General features: G+C 41.5%; 1 protein-coding gene across 3 annotated transcripts in view; it reads left to right on the top strand.

Annotated features, from left to right (window-relative positions):
- The first annotated feature begins 10,153 nt into the window (after positions 1–10,153).
- EPC1 (enhancer of polycomb 1) overlaps positions 10,154–16,426 on the top strand; it is a 55,449-nt gene continuing 49,176 nt past the window's right edge. For all 3 annotated transcript variants that reach the window (XR_015946468.1, XM_035128875.3, XM_088654468.1), the window contains exons 1-2: positions 10,154–10,422; positions 11,129–11,323. Coding sequence is in view for 2 of the 3 variants with exons in the window: in XM_035128875.3 (XP_034984766.3) it covers positions 10,159–10,422; positions 11,129–11,323 (459 nt within the window). In the remaining variant the exon portion in view is untranslated. The remainder of the gene's footprint in view (positions 10,423–11,128; positions 11,324–16,426) is intronic.

The raw sequence follows: 16,426 nt of genomic DNA, 5'->3' as shown, positions 1-16,426 counted from the left end.
GGAGGAAGAGGGAGCGGGGGGAGGGAACGCTCCCGAACGCCCCGCCCCGCCCCCGCGTCGTCAACTGCCATTTCTTTTTCAAACGGGCCGCGAGTTCTCCTCAGGAGGGCGCGAGCCAGGGCGGTTTGTGGCGCGCGCGCTGTGAGGGGTTCTGTCGCTCGCTCAGCTCGCTCCCTCCACCCCCGCCGCCGTGCCCGTCACACACCTGCCCTAGACACCTGGCGGTTAAATGATGAGTCCCAATCTCTTGGGGCCCCAAAAAACATTTAAAGGAAAAAAACGATGTACATTTCCAAAACATAAGATAAAAAAACAAATAAAATAAAACCTACATAAAGTAACAGTGTTTTGTGTTGTGTAGGCTCCTATTTGTTATGTGTAAATGGCTTTAGATACCTATTAGGTGTCTTGAGAGTCCCATGGACTGCAAGAAGATCAATTTGTTGTTGACAAAGGACAGCTGGACATATAAAGGGCCCCATTACCTTCAGTAGCTTAGGGCCTCATCAAATCTAAATCTGGCCTGGCTGATGATGACAGGTTCTCTTCCTCTCTTACCAGCCCTCCCCAGACACAAGATAAAAACAAAAACAAAAAAACCCTGCACTAGGAGTAGCCAGTTCATTAGGAGATTGACTAAAAAAAAGTCACCAAGGAAATGAGCAAGCTTCCAAGTTCAACTCTTCATTGAAGAGTGGTGAAGAGAGGAAGGAAGAGAAGGATGTTCCTATACAACCTCCCAGCAATGTCCTTTTTCTTCTCTGCACATTTCCCCCGTTTGCTTACCATCTAACCTGATGAAGAATGTTGTTGAACTGGAAGGCTTGCTCATATATATTTTTTGGCGAGCTTTTTATTTGGCCCCAATAAAACCTTTGGGACCCAGGTGGCGCTGTGGGTTAAACCACTGAGCCTAGGGCTTGCTGATCAGAAGATCGGCGGTTCGAATCCCTGTGACAGGGTGAGCTCCCGTTGCTTGGTCCCAGCTCCTGCCAACCTAGCAGTTCGAAAGCACATCAAAATGCAAGTAGATAAATAGGAACCGCTACAGCGGGAAGGTAAACGGTGTTTCCTTGTGCTGCTCTGGTTTGCCAGAAGTGGCTTTGTCATGCTGGCCACATGACCTGGAAGCTATACGCCGGCTCCCTCGGCCAATAATGCGAGATGAGCGCGCAACCCCAGAGTCGGTCACGACTGGACCTAATGGTCAGGGGTCCCTTTACCTTAAAACCTTTGGATTTGCCCCCCAACGGACCAGCAGGGCTACCTGCAATGTTTATATTTGCTATTTGCTTCATCTCCCACTGCAGGCAGTGAGACTTGTTTTATTTATTTAGAATATTTGTATCCCACTTCATAGTCCCAACAGGCTCTCAAAAGGCTTCTAAAAGATGCTTAGCAATAAATAAAACCCACTCGTCAAGTCTGACTTCTTCCCTTCTCCCAAGTCTAAGAAAGGGAGACAAGGATCACAGAAAGTTCTCATCAATTTTGCTTCAGTTTGGATTGTGTCTTATTCAGAAGTTAATCATTGTTGAGCCTAAAACTGCAGCTTTAACTTGCCCATCCCATGGGTTACTGTATATGGAGTTGAACAACAGCACAAAATCAGCACCACAGTAGAACCACTCAGATAAAATACATACCAAATAAAATTATCAACATTGTGTCTTTCTAATTATCTAAAATATAGGTCTATATTAGGAGCTGCTGCCACCCAAAACCAAACCTTTCATACATGTATCCTAGTGTTTATATTAGAAACATAAAATGATACCATCTTACAAATACATACAAGTACAGTCTCTGGGGAACTGCTTGGGTTGCAATCTTTTTTTCTTGACACGATGTTCTGTGCCTTTAGCAGCTAAAGATCAACAAGTACATAAAGATACAATGATGGAAAGAACTTCATCTGACAAATTTTCCCATTTCATGCAGCCGTTAAAGGCCAGTGATGTAGTGGAGCAGGGTCAAAGTGCTACTGCTTCTTACACAGCCAATATAATAGTGTCATTATAGGCACTAGTTGCCAGTTCTCTGTGTTCCAAATAATTTTGTTCTCAGAAGCCATCAAATAAGCCAAGCCTAGGAAAAGGTAACATGCATAGCTAACATGTTAACCTAACTTCTATTATGGAAAAAAATCCCTTTATAATGTCCAGTTGAAAGGTCACAAAACGGTGAGCAAGCTTTCGAGTACACCAGAACTTCTCATCAGGTTGAATGTTAAGTGGAGAGCGTGTGGGTAAGGGAAAATCTGACTACAGTAGGTATTGAAGATATAATCCCTGCATTGGCCAAAAGTTTATTTTTGATGCATTGTTTCAAAGAGCCATGTCATCAAGAGCGCCCACACTTCAGATTTTCCACTATGCCGCTATTAAAAGAACAGCATCTGTCAGGAAAAAACAGTGACAACGCTACTGACCACAGACACAGCTCACATTGAGATGTGCTCACATTGGTATAATGTCACAGCTCCCTTCAACTGGGGTAGCATTTCAAGGTATGAAATGCAGAGCTTCACATATGGAATTGGTGCATATCAGGAAGCTATCAAAGGCACTGATGCCCTCTAAGGGCAAAGGATGAAAACTTTAATGGCATGGTGTATGATAGATCCTCTGGGGTTAGCTAGATTTGAGGCATTGCATGGGGGACACTTTGATAAGTTATTTGAATAAGGAACCGAACAATGGGGAGCAGCAGATTTCTCTGTGTAGGGAAGAGATGCTCCATAGGAGCTCAGAAGTGAGAAGAAACTCTTGAGTACTGGTAACTCATAGGCATGGAACTGAAAGGGCACAATGCCAATATAAAAATACACTAACAAAAGATAAAAAAGAACATGAAATTGCAATGAGTTCCGAAATGATAGTTCTGAGTGAATAGGCCTTAAAATCCCAAAAGCAGTTTAGTGTAAGTGTAAAGTGAAACATATCCAGGGTGTGTGTGTGTGTGTGTGTGTGTGTGTGTGTGTGTGTATGTGTGAAATCCTAACTTCATTGCACTTAGAATGCTATGTACTTCTGCTCATCACACCTCAAAAAATGATTTGTAGAGCTGGAAAAAGATACATGAAAGGACAACCAACATTATCAGTGGTCTGGAACTATTTATTTATTTATTTACACACACCTTTATAAAATATTTAAATTTTGAAACAACAAAAAACCACAAACTCTAAACAATATATACCACGTTTCTGTCAAGACACCCAGGGCAATTTAAAGTTTAAATTATTAACACAACAATAGGAACATAATAAGCTGCTTATATGAAGTAGGATCATTGGACTAGCTACCGTAGCTCTGTAATGTCTACACTGATTGACATTGGTTATCTAGGGTTTCAGATAGGAAACTCAGTCCTACCCAAGATCTCCTCCATGTAAAGCAGATGCTCTACTACTCAGCCACATCCCTTCCCCAAACAGCACAAAATATTATCAGGGCAACTTCAGAAGCTGGTCAAAACCAGCTCCCTGCACAAGGGTTTCCTAGCTTCTGCCTTTGCGCAGGGCACACAGATTCCTAAGTAGTCCCAGGGAAAGTGGAGGCAGGGCTATCCTGCAGGGGTACCAACTTGAACAAAATGTAATCAGTCACAAGGAGTGGTGCATTAACACCATTTGTCTGCCCCTAGGAGTTGGCTCCTATGCTACCCGACAGTTCCCTTGCTGGTCCCTTCAGGAGATGGTGGTTATATGCCTGGGCCGCTTCTCTTTTGCCTTCCCCCTTGTCAGACTTCAACTCCCATTAGCCAAGCCATTATGACCAATGGTAAGAGACAATAGGGTTTGTAGTCCAACAACACATGGAAAACCACAGATTCCCAATCCCTAACCTAGGTTGTTAGAGACTATGAAAAACCTTTGTGGGTCCAGGGCCATATTTGGAATTTCAACAAGAGGCCAAGGACATCAGACACAAAATGGCTATCACCTCCAAAAGAGTGGAAAAAGAAAAGAGACAGGAACATGAAAGGGTTCAGTTATGGAAAATATATTCCATTTTATTTTGTTAACAAATAAATGTTTGAAAAGTGCACTAAAAATGAGGGGGAAACAGCTGTCCAGGGATTCCTGTAGCCTGTTGTCCATAAAAGCCACTTATCAATCACAGCTCTGAGTTCACTCACTGTTTTAAAACACTGACAGGTGGGAGCAGCCAGGCTGGCTTATTTCACATAAATTACTTCAAATAAACAAACCCAAATAAACACCAATAACTTATTAGCACAACATTTTATAAGCAATACTGCCATAGCACAAAACAGTTAGTTACTGTTCAGTCACTTACTACCCTGTTTATCAAGACTTTTTGTGTGTGTGCTAAACAGGGCTTATAAGCTTATCAATGTTCTTTGTGATGGCATCTTAAGGATTCCAATATGGTATCAGCTACATAATTACTGTGTTATTCATGTCTGACACAGTTCATGAACTTTCTGGGTATTCATGAGGTGAAATATTTACAAAAGATTGGGTCACCTCCCTTAAGAAAGCATGAAGTCCTTACGTGTTAACAAACCAATAATGCGAGTAGAGCCCTATGTGCCATTATTGACATCAGGTCCAAAGTAGATAGTCACCACATATTTTTCAGGCAGGGCTGGTGAAATGCCCTGCAGAGTCAAGGGAGGCCCTACAGGAGCTCGAATACGCAGGAATTTCATAGAAAGACACCTAAACCACCAGATTGATCAGGTCTAATGATTTATTAAAGAAAGGTACAAACTTACAGCAAAGGTCCGATGGCTCCCTCCTTGCCCCTGCTCACAGCACTCTGTGGGATGGACACAGCGAGAAGATGGCTTGTCCACACCCAAGTAAAGATACACACAATCTCTATAGGCCCAGGTTGGCTATGTCACATGGGAACACAGGTGGCTGGTATTAACCATTACTTTCTCCTCTAGCCATGCCTGGGACCTGTGGATACATCAAAGCATGTGAAACACACATTAATGAGCTCAGCACTACAGCTGCTACCAGTTAGGCAGGGGTCATCTTGACCATCAATATGCTGCAAGTAGAGCTTCCAGAATATTCAAGATTGCGTGTATTCCCATTTGAAACAAGCATACAGGGCAATCCCCTTCCCCCACTTAGGCTCATCCAACCATTCTTCAGTTTTTCTATGTCTGAAGTACATCCCTCTCAGGAGAAGAATTCAACAGTTAGAATTTGGCCAGAGGATGCTCTTAGACTTAGACAGACAACTCCAGGATTGTTTTGAGAGCAATGATTGGAGTGTGTTTGAAGATCAAAATCTGCATACATACACAGACGCTACACTTTCCTACGTATATTAAAGTGTGCGCCAATAATGTAACATCGAAGAGATGCATTAGAGTCTATGGATCACTGCTGAGGTAAGAACACTCCTGAAAACCCGGGATTCTGCCTTTAAGACAGGGAATATAGGCATATACAGAGAGGCGAGAACAATTCTCAAAAAAGGCATTAAGGCAGCAAAACAACAATATAAGCCTAAGGTTAGTCAATAACAACATGAAACAAGTGTGGCAAGGACTGCAGCACCTAACCAACTACAAGGGCAATACAAAGAACATGGTTAAGGCTGATGATTCGTGGGCAGAGGAGCTGAACATATTCTTTGCTCGCTACGAGGTTAAAAGATTGAACGCTTTAGCTCCTGCCTACCAGCCTTCAAACTCTCAGCCACTCATTCTATATGATCATCAAGTGAAAGCTGCATTGAAGGCAGTGAATCCCAGTAAAGTGGCTGGCCCAGATGGGGTGCTGGGGATAGTGGTCAAAAAATGTGCTGATCAACTAGCAGGGGTCCTGACAAAGATTTTTAACATCTCCCTGCAAACAGCTTGTGTTCCATCATGTTTACGGTAAAAGCAGCTACTATTGTCCCATTTCCAAAGAAAATGGCAATTACCTGCCTGAATGACTACAGACCTATTGCATTAACAGCTGTAGTGATTAAATGTTTTGAAAGACTGGTCCTTCAACACCTTAGAACTTGCTTTCCACAGGACTTTGATAAACATCAGTTTGCCTACAGAAGAAAGGGGTCCACAGATGATGCGATAGGTACCGCCTTTCATCTTGCAGCAAGTCATCTAGAGAAACCGGAGAACTATGTTGTTTATTGATTATAGCTCGGCTTTTAATTCCATCCTTCCGGACATCCTCATTAAAAAAGTTGATTGACATGAACCTTTATTCTACCATATGTGGCTAGATTAAAGACTTTCTGATAGATCGGACACAAACAGTGAGGACTGGACAAGTAACATCTAATTCCTTAAAAATCAGCACTGGCACACAACAGGGATGTGTGCTAAGTCCCTACCTGCATTCATTGTATACATACTATTGTGTATCATCTGACCTGTCTACTGCAATTATTAGGTTTGCAGATGACACCACCATAATGGGTCTAATAACAGGCGGAGACGAATCAGCATATAGAGGGGAGGTCCAAAAAATATCTAAACGCTGCCTAGAGAACAACTTGCAGCTTAATATCAGCAAGACAAAGGAGATGGTGTTGGACTTCCGGAGGAAGAGAGGAGAACTAGCCCCACTGTACATCGGGGAGGGCTGTGTGGAGAGAGTCTCTTCCTTTAAATCCCTAGGAGTTTATCTCAGTGAAGACCTTACTTGGAAAATCAATACAACCCAGGTGGTTAAGGCGGCCCAACAGAGACTCAATTTCTTTAGAGTATTGCGAAAGAAGGATGTCAATCAACATTTCAAGTGTCCTTTCATACTGCATCACGATGTGGTACGCTGGCTTGACATCAACGGATAGGAAGTGCCTACAGAGGGTGGTGAATACAGCACAAGATTTTATGGGCTGTCCCATGAATCTGCTGGATGACATCACGGAAGACCATTGCCTCAGGAGAGTGAGGAAAATTATTAGGGATGATTCACACCCTGGCTGGCACTTTTTTTTATCTCCTTCAGGCAGAAGATATAGAAGCATGATTAGTCGCACCAACAGGGTAAAGAACAGCTTCTATGCGTGGGCTGTTAGGCTGCTGAATGAAAAGATAACAACAGGGCAACTGACTTTTGGGTTTGGTGGGTGTGCGCCAGTAAACGAGGGGAATTAAGACTAAGGGAGCTGAGTGGGGTTGCTCGTGTAATCTCACTGTATACAAGTTGTACATGTGGCAATAAAGTATTTCGATTTCAATTCTAGACCAGCTTATTCTGTGAACTGCCCTGAGACCTGCAGGTATAGGTAGGGTTGCCATACGTCTGGATTTTCCCAGACATTACTGGGATTTCAAAGGCGGAATTGACATCCAGGGGGAATTTCCAAAAGCTGGCACTTTGTCCTGGATCTTAGGCAAGTCAATCGAAAAATCGTTGTTTTTTTGGCATTTTTGTAAAAAAAATAGAAATAAGTGCAGCAACTTTGGGGGTGTCCTGCTTTTTACTTTTTGAAATATGGCAACCCTAGGTATAGGGTTTAATAAATATACAGCTCACCTTCTGGGTCAAACAGCTGGCCAATCCATCCAGGCAAGCTGAGGTTGGAAAACTGGCAGGATCCACAGGGGCAGCAGAGCTGGCATCCAAGGAATGCATAACCCACTGCTGCTGCTGAAGTGGCAGCGATGGCTGCAGTGCACTCCTTGGAGGCTGGATCTTTCGCCACCTTGGCATGACCCGCCATGCCACCTCTATAGCAGCCTCTTGCTGAACAGGAAGCACTGTTGTTGTTCTCCTCCTTCCCTCCCTTTCCCAATGTAGATCTTTCTCTCTCCCCCCTTGTTCTCAGTGTTCACACCCCCCTTCTTCCCTTGTCGAAGGAGGGTACCATTTTTTGGTTTGCCTCAGGTGCCAAAATGTTTTGGGCCATGTCTGCCTTTAGGTACCAATGGCTATTAAAATTTTATAGGAAAATCCAATGTGAATAAGAAAAAGTGGCACAGAATACACAGAACCCCTTCCCATTGCTTTCTGAGATTTATTCGGAAAGGTCTACTGAATAATTTTGAATGCTTTTGGGTAACCATTCTTATATTACATATAAGAATTATATTCAAAGGTATTACAATTTCGGTCGGTGAAGTCACACATGTTGAATGCTTTGGGGCAGAACTACACAATCTACATTATAATTTATTTATATAAAGCCCTGTTCAGTCAGATCACAGACTTCCTTCAGAACGTTCTAAACAATATTTTATTTCTTGTACATTGCTTAGAGACATTTGTAAATATATAAATATGAATGCAAGGCCAGCCCACCCATGAGGCATGGTGAGGTGACTTGCCTCAGGCAACAGAAGCCACAGGGGTAGCAGATCCCAAAGTACAGTAGATCTTTATTCAGAACCAGCCCATCCATGAGGTAAGGTGATGTGACTGCTTCAGGCAGCAGGATCCAAAGGGGCAGCAGATCTTGATGTAGATCTTTATTCAGGGCCGGGTCACCCATAAGGCAAGGTGAGGTGAGTGCCTCAGGTGGCAGGATTCACCAGGGTAGCAGATCCCTATGTTGATCTTCCTTCCCTGCTTGTTCATGATATACGGTAGATCTTCTCTCACCCCCTTCTTCCATGGCAGGGTGTGTCTGTGTGTGTCTGTGTGTGTCTGTGTGTGTCTCTCTCTCTCTCTCTCTCTCTCTCTCTCTGTGTGTGTGTGTGTGTGTGTGTGTGTGTGTGTGTGTGTGCAATTTTGGGGTCCACCTCATGTGCCAAAATATCTTGGGCTGGCACTGCATGCATAAATCAATCCAAAAATGTATATTCAAGCTTTTGATTTTGTTACATATGACCTAGTCCTTTGTGCTGAAATACTAAAGCAGTATCTAATGGGATTTAACATATGAAAGCACCAGTGCCAGAGAGCTGGCACAGCCACCACCCGCACTGCTGTGAAATAAGTTTGCATATTTATTAAATTATATACTGCCCTTTCATGTTACTAATCCCATGGTGGTTCATAACAGTATTAAAACATTATTATTTTTGATTAGTTTGCAATAAATATTTGGTTTCACTTATGACCCATCACAGAATCAAAAGGTTCTGTATCTTTTGTTCAATACCAGCAATTTTCCAAACAAAGGGAAATTAAAAAGCTTTCTGTGTATTGAAATGTCAGGAGCAGAGTGGGGGCTCAGAGGATACAATGTAGTTTATGCTACAGTAGTATAAATGTGTGTGGGGGGGTAATGTGGGTATTACTGTTTCAGCTAAAACAGCCTTTTGAGATTAGGCCGTAAAACTGAAATTTAAATAAAATGCTTGTTTGTAAGTATATTCCATTGAAATCTATTAAATCAGCTTGGTCCTATTGAAGTTTATTACTGCCACCAGTGGAGTTAAGCTAATTCAAATGAAAACATTCTGGCTTAAGTAGTTTGTAGCTTGCATTAGAAAGTCACAATCCTTGTGATCAAGAGTAGTCTTCAATGGGGACTATTTTATCAGTGGTGTGAGGCATTCTAATAAAATACCTTTCACTGAAGTAAACAACACCCATGAGAACTCAGTTGGGATCACTGCAGTTTCTGGAGAATTGGCACTTGAAAGGTGTCATATCTAATGTTTCAAGGTTTGAAATAAATTGCCAGTAAATTAAATTTGAATAAACAATATTTCCCTTTAGTGTAAAGAACTGAACAGAACTAACATTTATGGCTGATCACAAAGAAACAGTATTAGTTGAAGTCATAAACACATATAGCATACACACAAATAATTATACAAAACACTTAAGACACAAAGTTCAATGTTTGTACTTTTGTAGAGTGTCCACATTCATAATAACTTGCCTTGTTTAATTAAATATACCCTCCAAAAGAGTGAAACGGGAAATGGAGGGTTGGGGCTGCCAGATTTTGATTTCTCTCTCTCTCTCTCTTTTTCTTTGTTAGGCCAGGCGTTTCGCCTTCATTTTTACCAGCACACAGCGACTGAGTACCTGACTCAGCTCGCAACTGAAGATACACAGCATCAAATTTCCCAGCCCACTTAATTTGAAAGCCTGCCAAGATAGGTGAAAGACCTCATACATATGTAAAGCAGGAAGTTCGGATTACACTGCCATGCAAATTTCCAATGATTGATGCACATTTTAAAACAAATTTTTTTAAAAAAAAAACCCTTAAAGATAGGACCGCGTCTTCTCAGAGCCCCTCGCCTTTCCTGATGTCATGGGGAGTTTGGATTGGGCATTGTACTTGGAGTACTGATTTATTTTGGATTTCTACCACTTCCCGGAGGCCGCGGTGGGGAGAAGTACGGTGGGAGGATCCAAAAAAACTCAGTGCCACAGCCATTTTGTTTGTGGGCAGCATGGCAGAATTCTGTCAGTATAAGGAGGGGATTTTAAACATTCTTTGTAGAATAACTATGCCTACCACAATGGATGTATCTATTGAAATTAATATTCTTGGCTCTCTGCCTATGACGGTAGGTAAGCAGATTTGTGAGGGGGGAAGGAAATCTTTCCTACTGTTGCAGCAGCCTCTCAAATTCTGTATCAAGGAGTCATGGATTTTTGTTCCAGGCGGGACTGGCTTTTTTTAGGTGCTATGATATCATTCAGGCAAACTCATTTCTTTACATTAAAATAATAATTAAAAAAATAGTTCTAGCTTCCTGGACCGGGATGGGGGCGGCTGGGCATTGCCGCGTTTAACAGTTGGACGTGATTTCAGAAGAAATAATTGAGGTGGGAGGGGGAAATGGCCCAGCCCCCCTGTGTGGATTATTTTTGTGCGTCTCTTTTCTTTCCCTCTTTCTCTGCACCCCAAGGACACGCTTATACGTACTGAAGGAGACCTTTAAAAAAAAAATTTGAAGCTTTTGGGGGAGCTCTTGTTTTGCAGTGTCACACACCAAAAATGTGATGCCTATGCTTTCGGTGGCTGGGTTTGGGGTGTGTTTTTAAAGCCTGTATAAAATGGCACACTGCATTTCTGCATTTTTTCCAGGCTGCAGAAGGGGGAGAGCGGGGGATAGTGCAGACTGTGGAGGGACACTGCCCTCCTAACCAATCAGAACACGCCTGTTTGCCATTACAAAGTTGTTAACCCCAGAGTCTTCTGGCTCCTGCCGCCTCTTGCTTTTAATCTTCTTTGGATATTTCTCCGGTTTACCCAAACGCCCCCCACAGATCCCGAACAAAAAACCTCCGGGATCCGCCGCCGATCATGGGAGAGGGTCTCCGTGGTCGTTTGCAAAGATTTTTAAAGATGTTCGGGGATCCTTTCGCTGCGTGGAGGCTGCTATCTGCAAGCGAGAAACTATACACAACCTATTTTCTTCCCGTCGTTGTGAGGAGGCAGCTGTCTGCTTTCCTTTCTTCGAGGTAAGTTTTCCCCAGTCTTTCAAATATGTATGTTGATATTTTCTTTTTCGCGGCAATCGGCTAGCCCAAAATAATAATAATGTTCTTTAATGTTGATGAATCCAATGTAGGCTTGTTCCCCCACCCCGCGCCACCCCCACCCCGAGGTCTGAGCTCTCCTAATTAAGCACACCAAACGTCGTCTCATTATTTCTGAGTATTATAAACCTATCTTGCTTTTCTCCCTAGGAGTGACTGTATTCTAACTACAGTATATATTTGTACTTTGATTTTTTTTTATGGCGCCATCAAGAACTCGGATATTTTCAAGGTGGAGTTGGACTCTCCAGCGTTAATAATAAATACGTGGAACAAAATATAATACACACACACAGAGAGAGAGAGAGAGAGAGAGAAAAGAAAGAAAGAAAATGTATTGTTTGTAATAGGAATACCCTTTAAGATATTAGTGGTTGTGACTAATTAGGGGTTGGGGGTGGATTGGCTTGGTGTAAAGTACGAGAGAAACTGCCCTCCGTGTATTGAAGGAAGGTATTGACATAACTGGGTTTTTATCAAGTTATGCCTGTTACTAGACATTGGCCTTTTTTATTTGCCAGTAAGCTGCTTTTTGGTCACTCATCTCAAAGCATTCTTTATATACAGGTTCCTAAGGAATACACCTCATCTAGGTGTCGTGTTCTTTTGAGAAGGTGCATTTGGGAGACATTTTGTAATTTTTTGGCATTTTTCTAGGCGATTTTTTTTTTGCACACGGTGGGAAATCTTTTTTGTTTTGTATTGATCTGTGTTGGTGGCGCTGTGGTGCTCCTAAACAATTTATGTTCGTTTCACCAAGAAAAGGTGGGGGGAAAGGTGGGGCAAGATTTGATCTATTGTATCATTTCCTCTTTTCTTCTAACCAAATACAGCATACAACCTTATACCATACTCTCTCTCTGTCTCTCTCTCTGTCTGTCTGTGTGTGTGTGTGTGTGTGTAAAAATATAGATAGATAAAATATTAAAATCCATATACGTGAAGTACAGTGTACACCATAACAGACATGTCGTCACAGTCCTTTGTTGTTTTGTGAGACTAGAGCCAGGGTTTGGATTTCCACCCCTTGCTATAAAAAAATCCTCTTGAGGTATGTGAAGAATTATGCCATTCTTTAATAATTTTTATCCCTTCTCCAGGATTATTTCTCAGTGGCTGAAAACTGTGTGTGTGTGTGTGTGTGTGTGTGTGTGTGTGTGTGTGTAGTGGGTTCATATATGTCTATATAATTTTATTGTGTTATATATTCATTATGCGATAGTATTTTTCATAATTGCTGATACAGCCTTAAAAGCCCTAATTCATTTCCCCTGATTTAAAAGATTAAAAAAGCATTGATAGCTGAACTACAAATTAGGATTGGCCAATGTTTTTTCAACTCCTGCAAAATATTTTAGGAATATTCATATTTATTTCTATCAACATGGAAATTAACCAGTGCAAGACACATATGGCATAAAGCTTCTAATAAATTTCCAAGTAGTCTTCAAACTGCTTTAAGTGTTTGTGTCTATATCACATATTAAGAACACCAATATATAGCATCCCCTGCAAAAATCTTTATTGTTCATATGTAAACAAAAAGTGGTTAATGTGATGCAAAGATGGCTGGGAAGATGTAGTTCCACATGTCAAAATCATGAAATAAATGGCATCATCTTATAAATGCATGGTTTTGAAATGATTAAAAATATATTAGAATACGCAACAGGTTAGGGAATCTACTAAAGTATTGTAAAGGAATGTTTTAATTTTCTTTAGGAATTCTTCAAGCTAGTACTCTGAACTTCTTTGTATTAGAAATTTAGATATGGAATTGTTTGGCACACACATTTAAACACAATAATCATAGAGGACATTGCTTTTGTATGTGTGTCTGTTGTACCACAGATATTTATAACATATACCTCAAGGGAATGTGTTCTTTCTTACCCTTGAAAGAAATCTCTTTGCAAGGAGTTTGATGCTGCAGAATGTATTTGAAGGTTTCTGAGTAAATTTGCTTAATAAAGAAGAGGAAGGCAATTTAGCTGGGTAAATAGCTCTTTTAAAAAATCTACATTTGAGCATATAAGTAAAAATTTTATCAGTTATGGGCTGATTAGCAACAGAAAATGCTTTCCCTAGTTATGGGCCCTACTGTGTAACAACAATGGTTGCCTGAAAAGGCCAATCATGGATGTACTCTTACAGATCTAGGAATGCAACTCATGCAGCCTCCATCTCAAGAAGATGTGGCAGTGCAGCACATGATTGCACCATACAGTGCTACAGACACCTTGATACATGGGTGCATTCTATGCACAGCTGTTGTGAAACAAGAGGCATATGAATGTGCCATGGCTGGTAGTCGTAGAACAGCTGTTAGCTGTGTATAAGTAGAGACGACTTCTTAGTCCTTTCTGCATTCTGATAGGAAAGTATTCACATCCATTTGCTCACAGTTGCACTATATGTAAAAAGGTGGAATTTTGCTGTTTGTTATACTTCTGTTCCTCCAAGGAACTCAGAGCAGTATATGGGGAAGGTCCATGTTTGTGGCATAACATATGCTTTGCATGTGTAAAGGTCTGAGATTCATTCCTTGCTACTTCCATTTAAACATTCTCAGTTAAAAGGACTAGGAAATACCTTAACCCCAGATTTGAGTCACTCTAGTGTGCCACTGGCCATTTAAATCAAATGCTGCCAGGTTGTTCTCCAGTTCATCTATGGGTATACCTCTTAAATACTATCCTCCAATAAGTCGTTCCTCTGCAGATATTGGCGCAACGGGTCAGTGCATCTGGATGTTAACCAGAAGTTTGGTGGTTAGAACCCACCCAGGGACAGCTGTGGGCAGGATTCTTGCATTGCAGGGTGTTGGACTAGATGACATTTGGGGGTCCCTTCCAACTCTACAATTCTATGATATATTGTTACACCCCCCTTAGGGGGAATTTGCTTGTGCCAGGTGGCATGAGCTGTGCTAAACTAGATTTACTTGCCACTGTAGCTGGGAGGGAAATCTTATTACTTATGCAGTTAATACATTTGTGCATTTTTATAGTACCTATTTAGATTACTATGTCAACCTTGCAAATAAGCCCACAGAAGTTACCATCCTGCACCATTTTGTCGAACCCATGGGAAGTCTGGATTCAAACCTCTGTTGAACTATGAACTGACTGAGTGCCATTAGGTGAGCCACTTTCCCTCTGCCTGCCTAACTTCAGAGGGTTGTTGTGAAGTTAAAATTGTGCTCTTGACCTTCTTGGAGGAAGCAGAGAATATATAATAAATAAATACTTGTGGTTGTTTTGTGGCACCCTGATGGCATATAGATGGAAGGAAGCCCAATTCTCACAGTTTACAAATCATTTTTGACTTGGTTGCCTGTTACCAATTCTTCGTTGCCACAGACAATAAATTTACAGTGACTCTGTCTACTACTGGCCATGTGCTAGGTTCTTTACAGAATATAATGGACATGGTGCCAATGCTAGTGAAGTCAATAATGAAGGAAGGGAGTCTTCAATATGACAATGAGTAGTGAGTTGGGATAAGGGAGATTCCTAAGGCAATGCAAGAGCTGATATGATGTTAGGGCAGGCAGTTCAGAAAAAAAGAGTTTAAGGCGTTTATAACACTTTCCTGAATAGATGAGGTGGGCATATTTCTTCAGCATAGGAAACATGACAGAAAGTATGAGTGGTACCTTAAAAATGACTGTGCAGCGCAAAGCAACAATAGAGACCATATAACAGAAGACAGAGAAGTGGCAACCTAGAGGAAACTTGACAGCTAAATAAAAGCATGCTAATGTAAGGCTCTGAGCAAAGAGGTGACCTTGTGTACTGTATAGTTATGGAGAATACTAGCTTAATGTAGATATTCTGAATTATGTGGTGATATTGCTGGAGGTAAGACCAGGAAGGAAAGGTTTCAGCATTTTTGCTTGTTCAGTGGCAGGGCTTTGCCTTTCCATTTGAATAACCACAAAACAGCCTATACACATCTAGGATTATGGAGTAAAGCTTGTGATCAGTGGATGTGACTATTTTGAGACAAATCTGAACCCTGCTACTTAGAAAATAAGCCCTGAGTAAGACATGAATGAGTGATATCCATGAATAGTTGAAGATAGTGTGCTTAGTCTAAGACAGGCATAGGCAAACTCTGCCCTCCAGATGTTTTGGAACTACAACTCCCGTCATCCCTGACCACAGTCCCAAAACATCTGGAGGGCCAAGTTTGCCTATGCCTGGTCTAAGATACTAAGTCTGTTTTTGCTCATCTAAAACATATAACCCTATATAAAACTACCATGCTTTTTCCACATCACTCAGCTGGTACAAAGATAAACTTACGTTTGCTACTGTTTCTGAAGATGAACTAGTTCTGGATAATGATGAGTATGTAAGGTCTGAATCTATGCATTACTTTCAAGTAATGGTTGTGTTGATAAAACACACATTTTGCATCTGAACAGAAAGTGGCAAGGAAAAGAGTATCTTATCCTGTCCTAAGGCTGACAGTGGTTAGTCCTAGGTATTTCAGAGTAAGTGCAGACTTACTTGCAGGAGATGAAGAAAAGGTAAATTACAAGAGGCTTCACCCTTGTACAGTATATCCTTTCTCAGGATTTAGCATCCAGAGGATCAGGTGGTACCCAGGGCATTGGTTTGCATCCCATGGTCATCTTGACTAATGATACTGGGTAATTTAACTGAGTAGCTCATAGTTAAGTTACAAGAATAAGATATATTGCAGGTCTGTTTGCATTCATCCCATTAATGTGTCTCTATTATAACGCACAGTGCTATTATGTTTCTAAGCTGAAGAGCTTTGCTGTGCAACCCTACATGTTGTCTACTTACCTCTAAGCCACACTGTGTTCATCGGGATTTACTTCCAGGTAAACATATATAGATTGCAGACTTAGACTTTCTATGCACAGACTATTCTGTATCCATACTGTAGGCACAACTCTACTTCTCTAGGCCGTAGGTCTTTAGCCAGTGGGTCAGGACCCATAGGTGGGTCATAGCAAAGTTGTTGCTGCCATATTGGATTCCATCTAAG

This window comes from Zootoca vivipara, chromosome 11 (genome assembly GCF_965207765.1).
Source record: "Zootoca vivipara chromosome 11, rZooViv2.hap1.1, whole genome shotgun sequence".
Taxonomy (NCBI): domain Eukaryota; kingdom Metazoa; phylum Chordata; class Lepidosauria; order Squamata; family Lacertidae; genus Zootoca; species Zootoca vivipara.
Note: the sequence above shows the minus strand (reverse complement) of the source record. Positions and strands in the feature narration are given on the sequence as shown.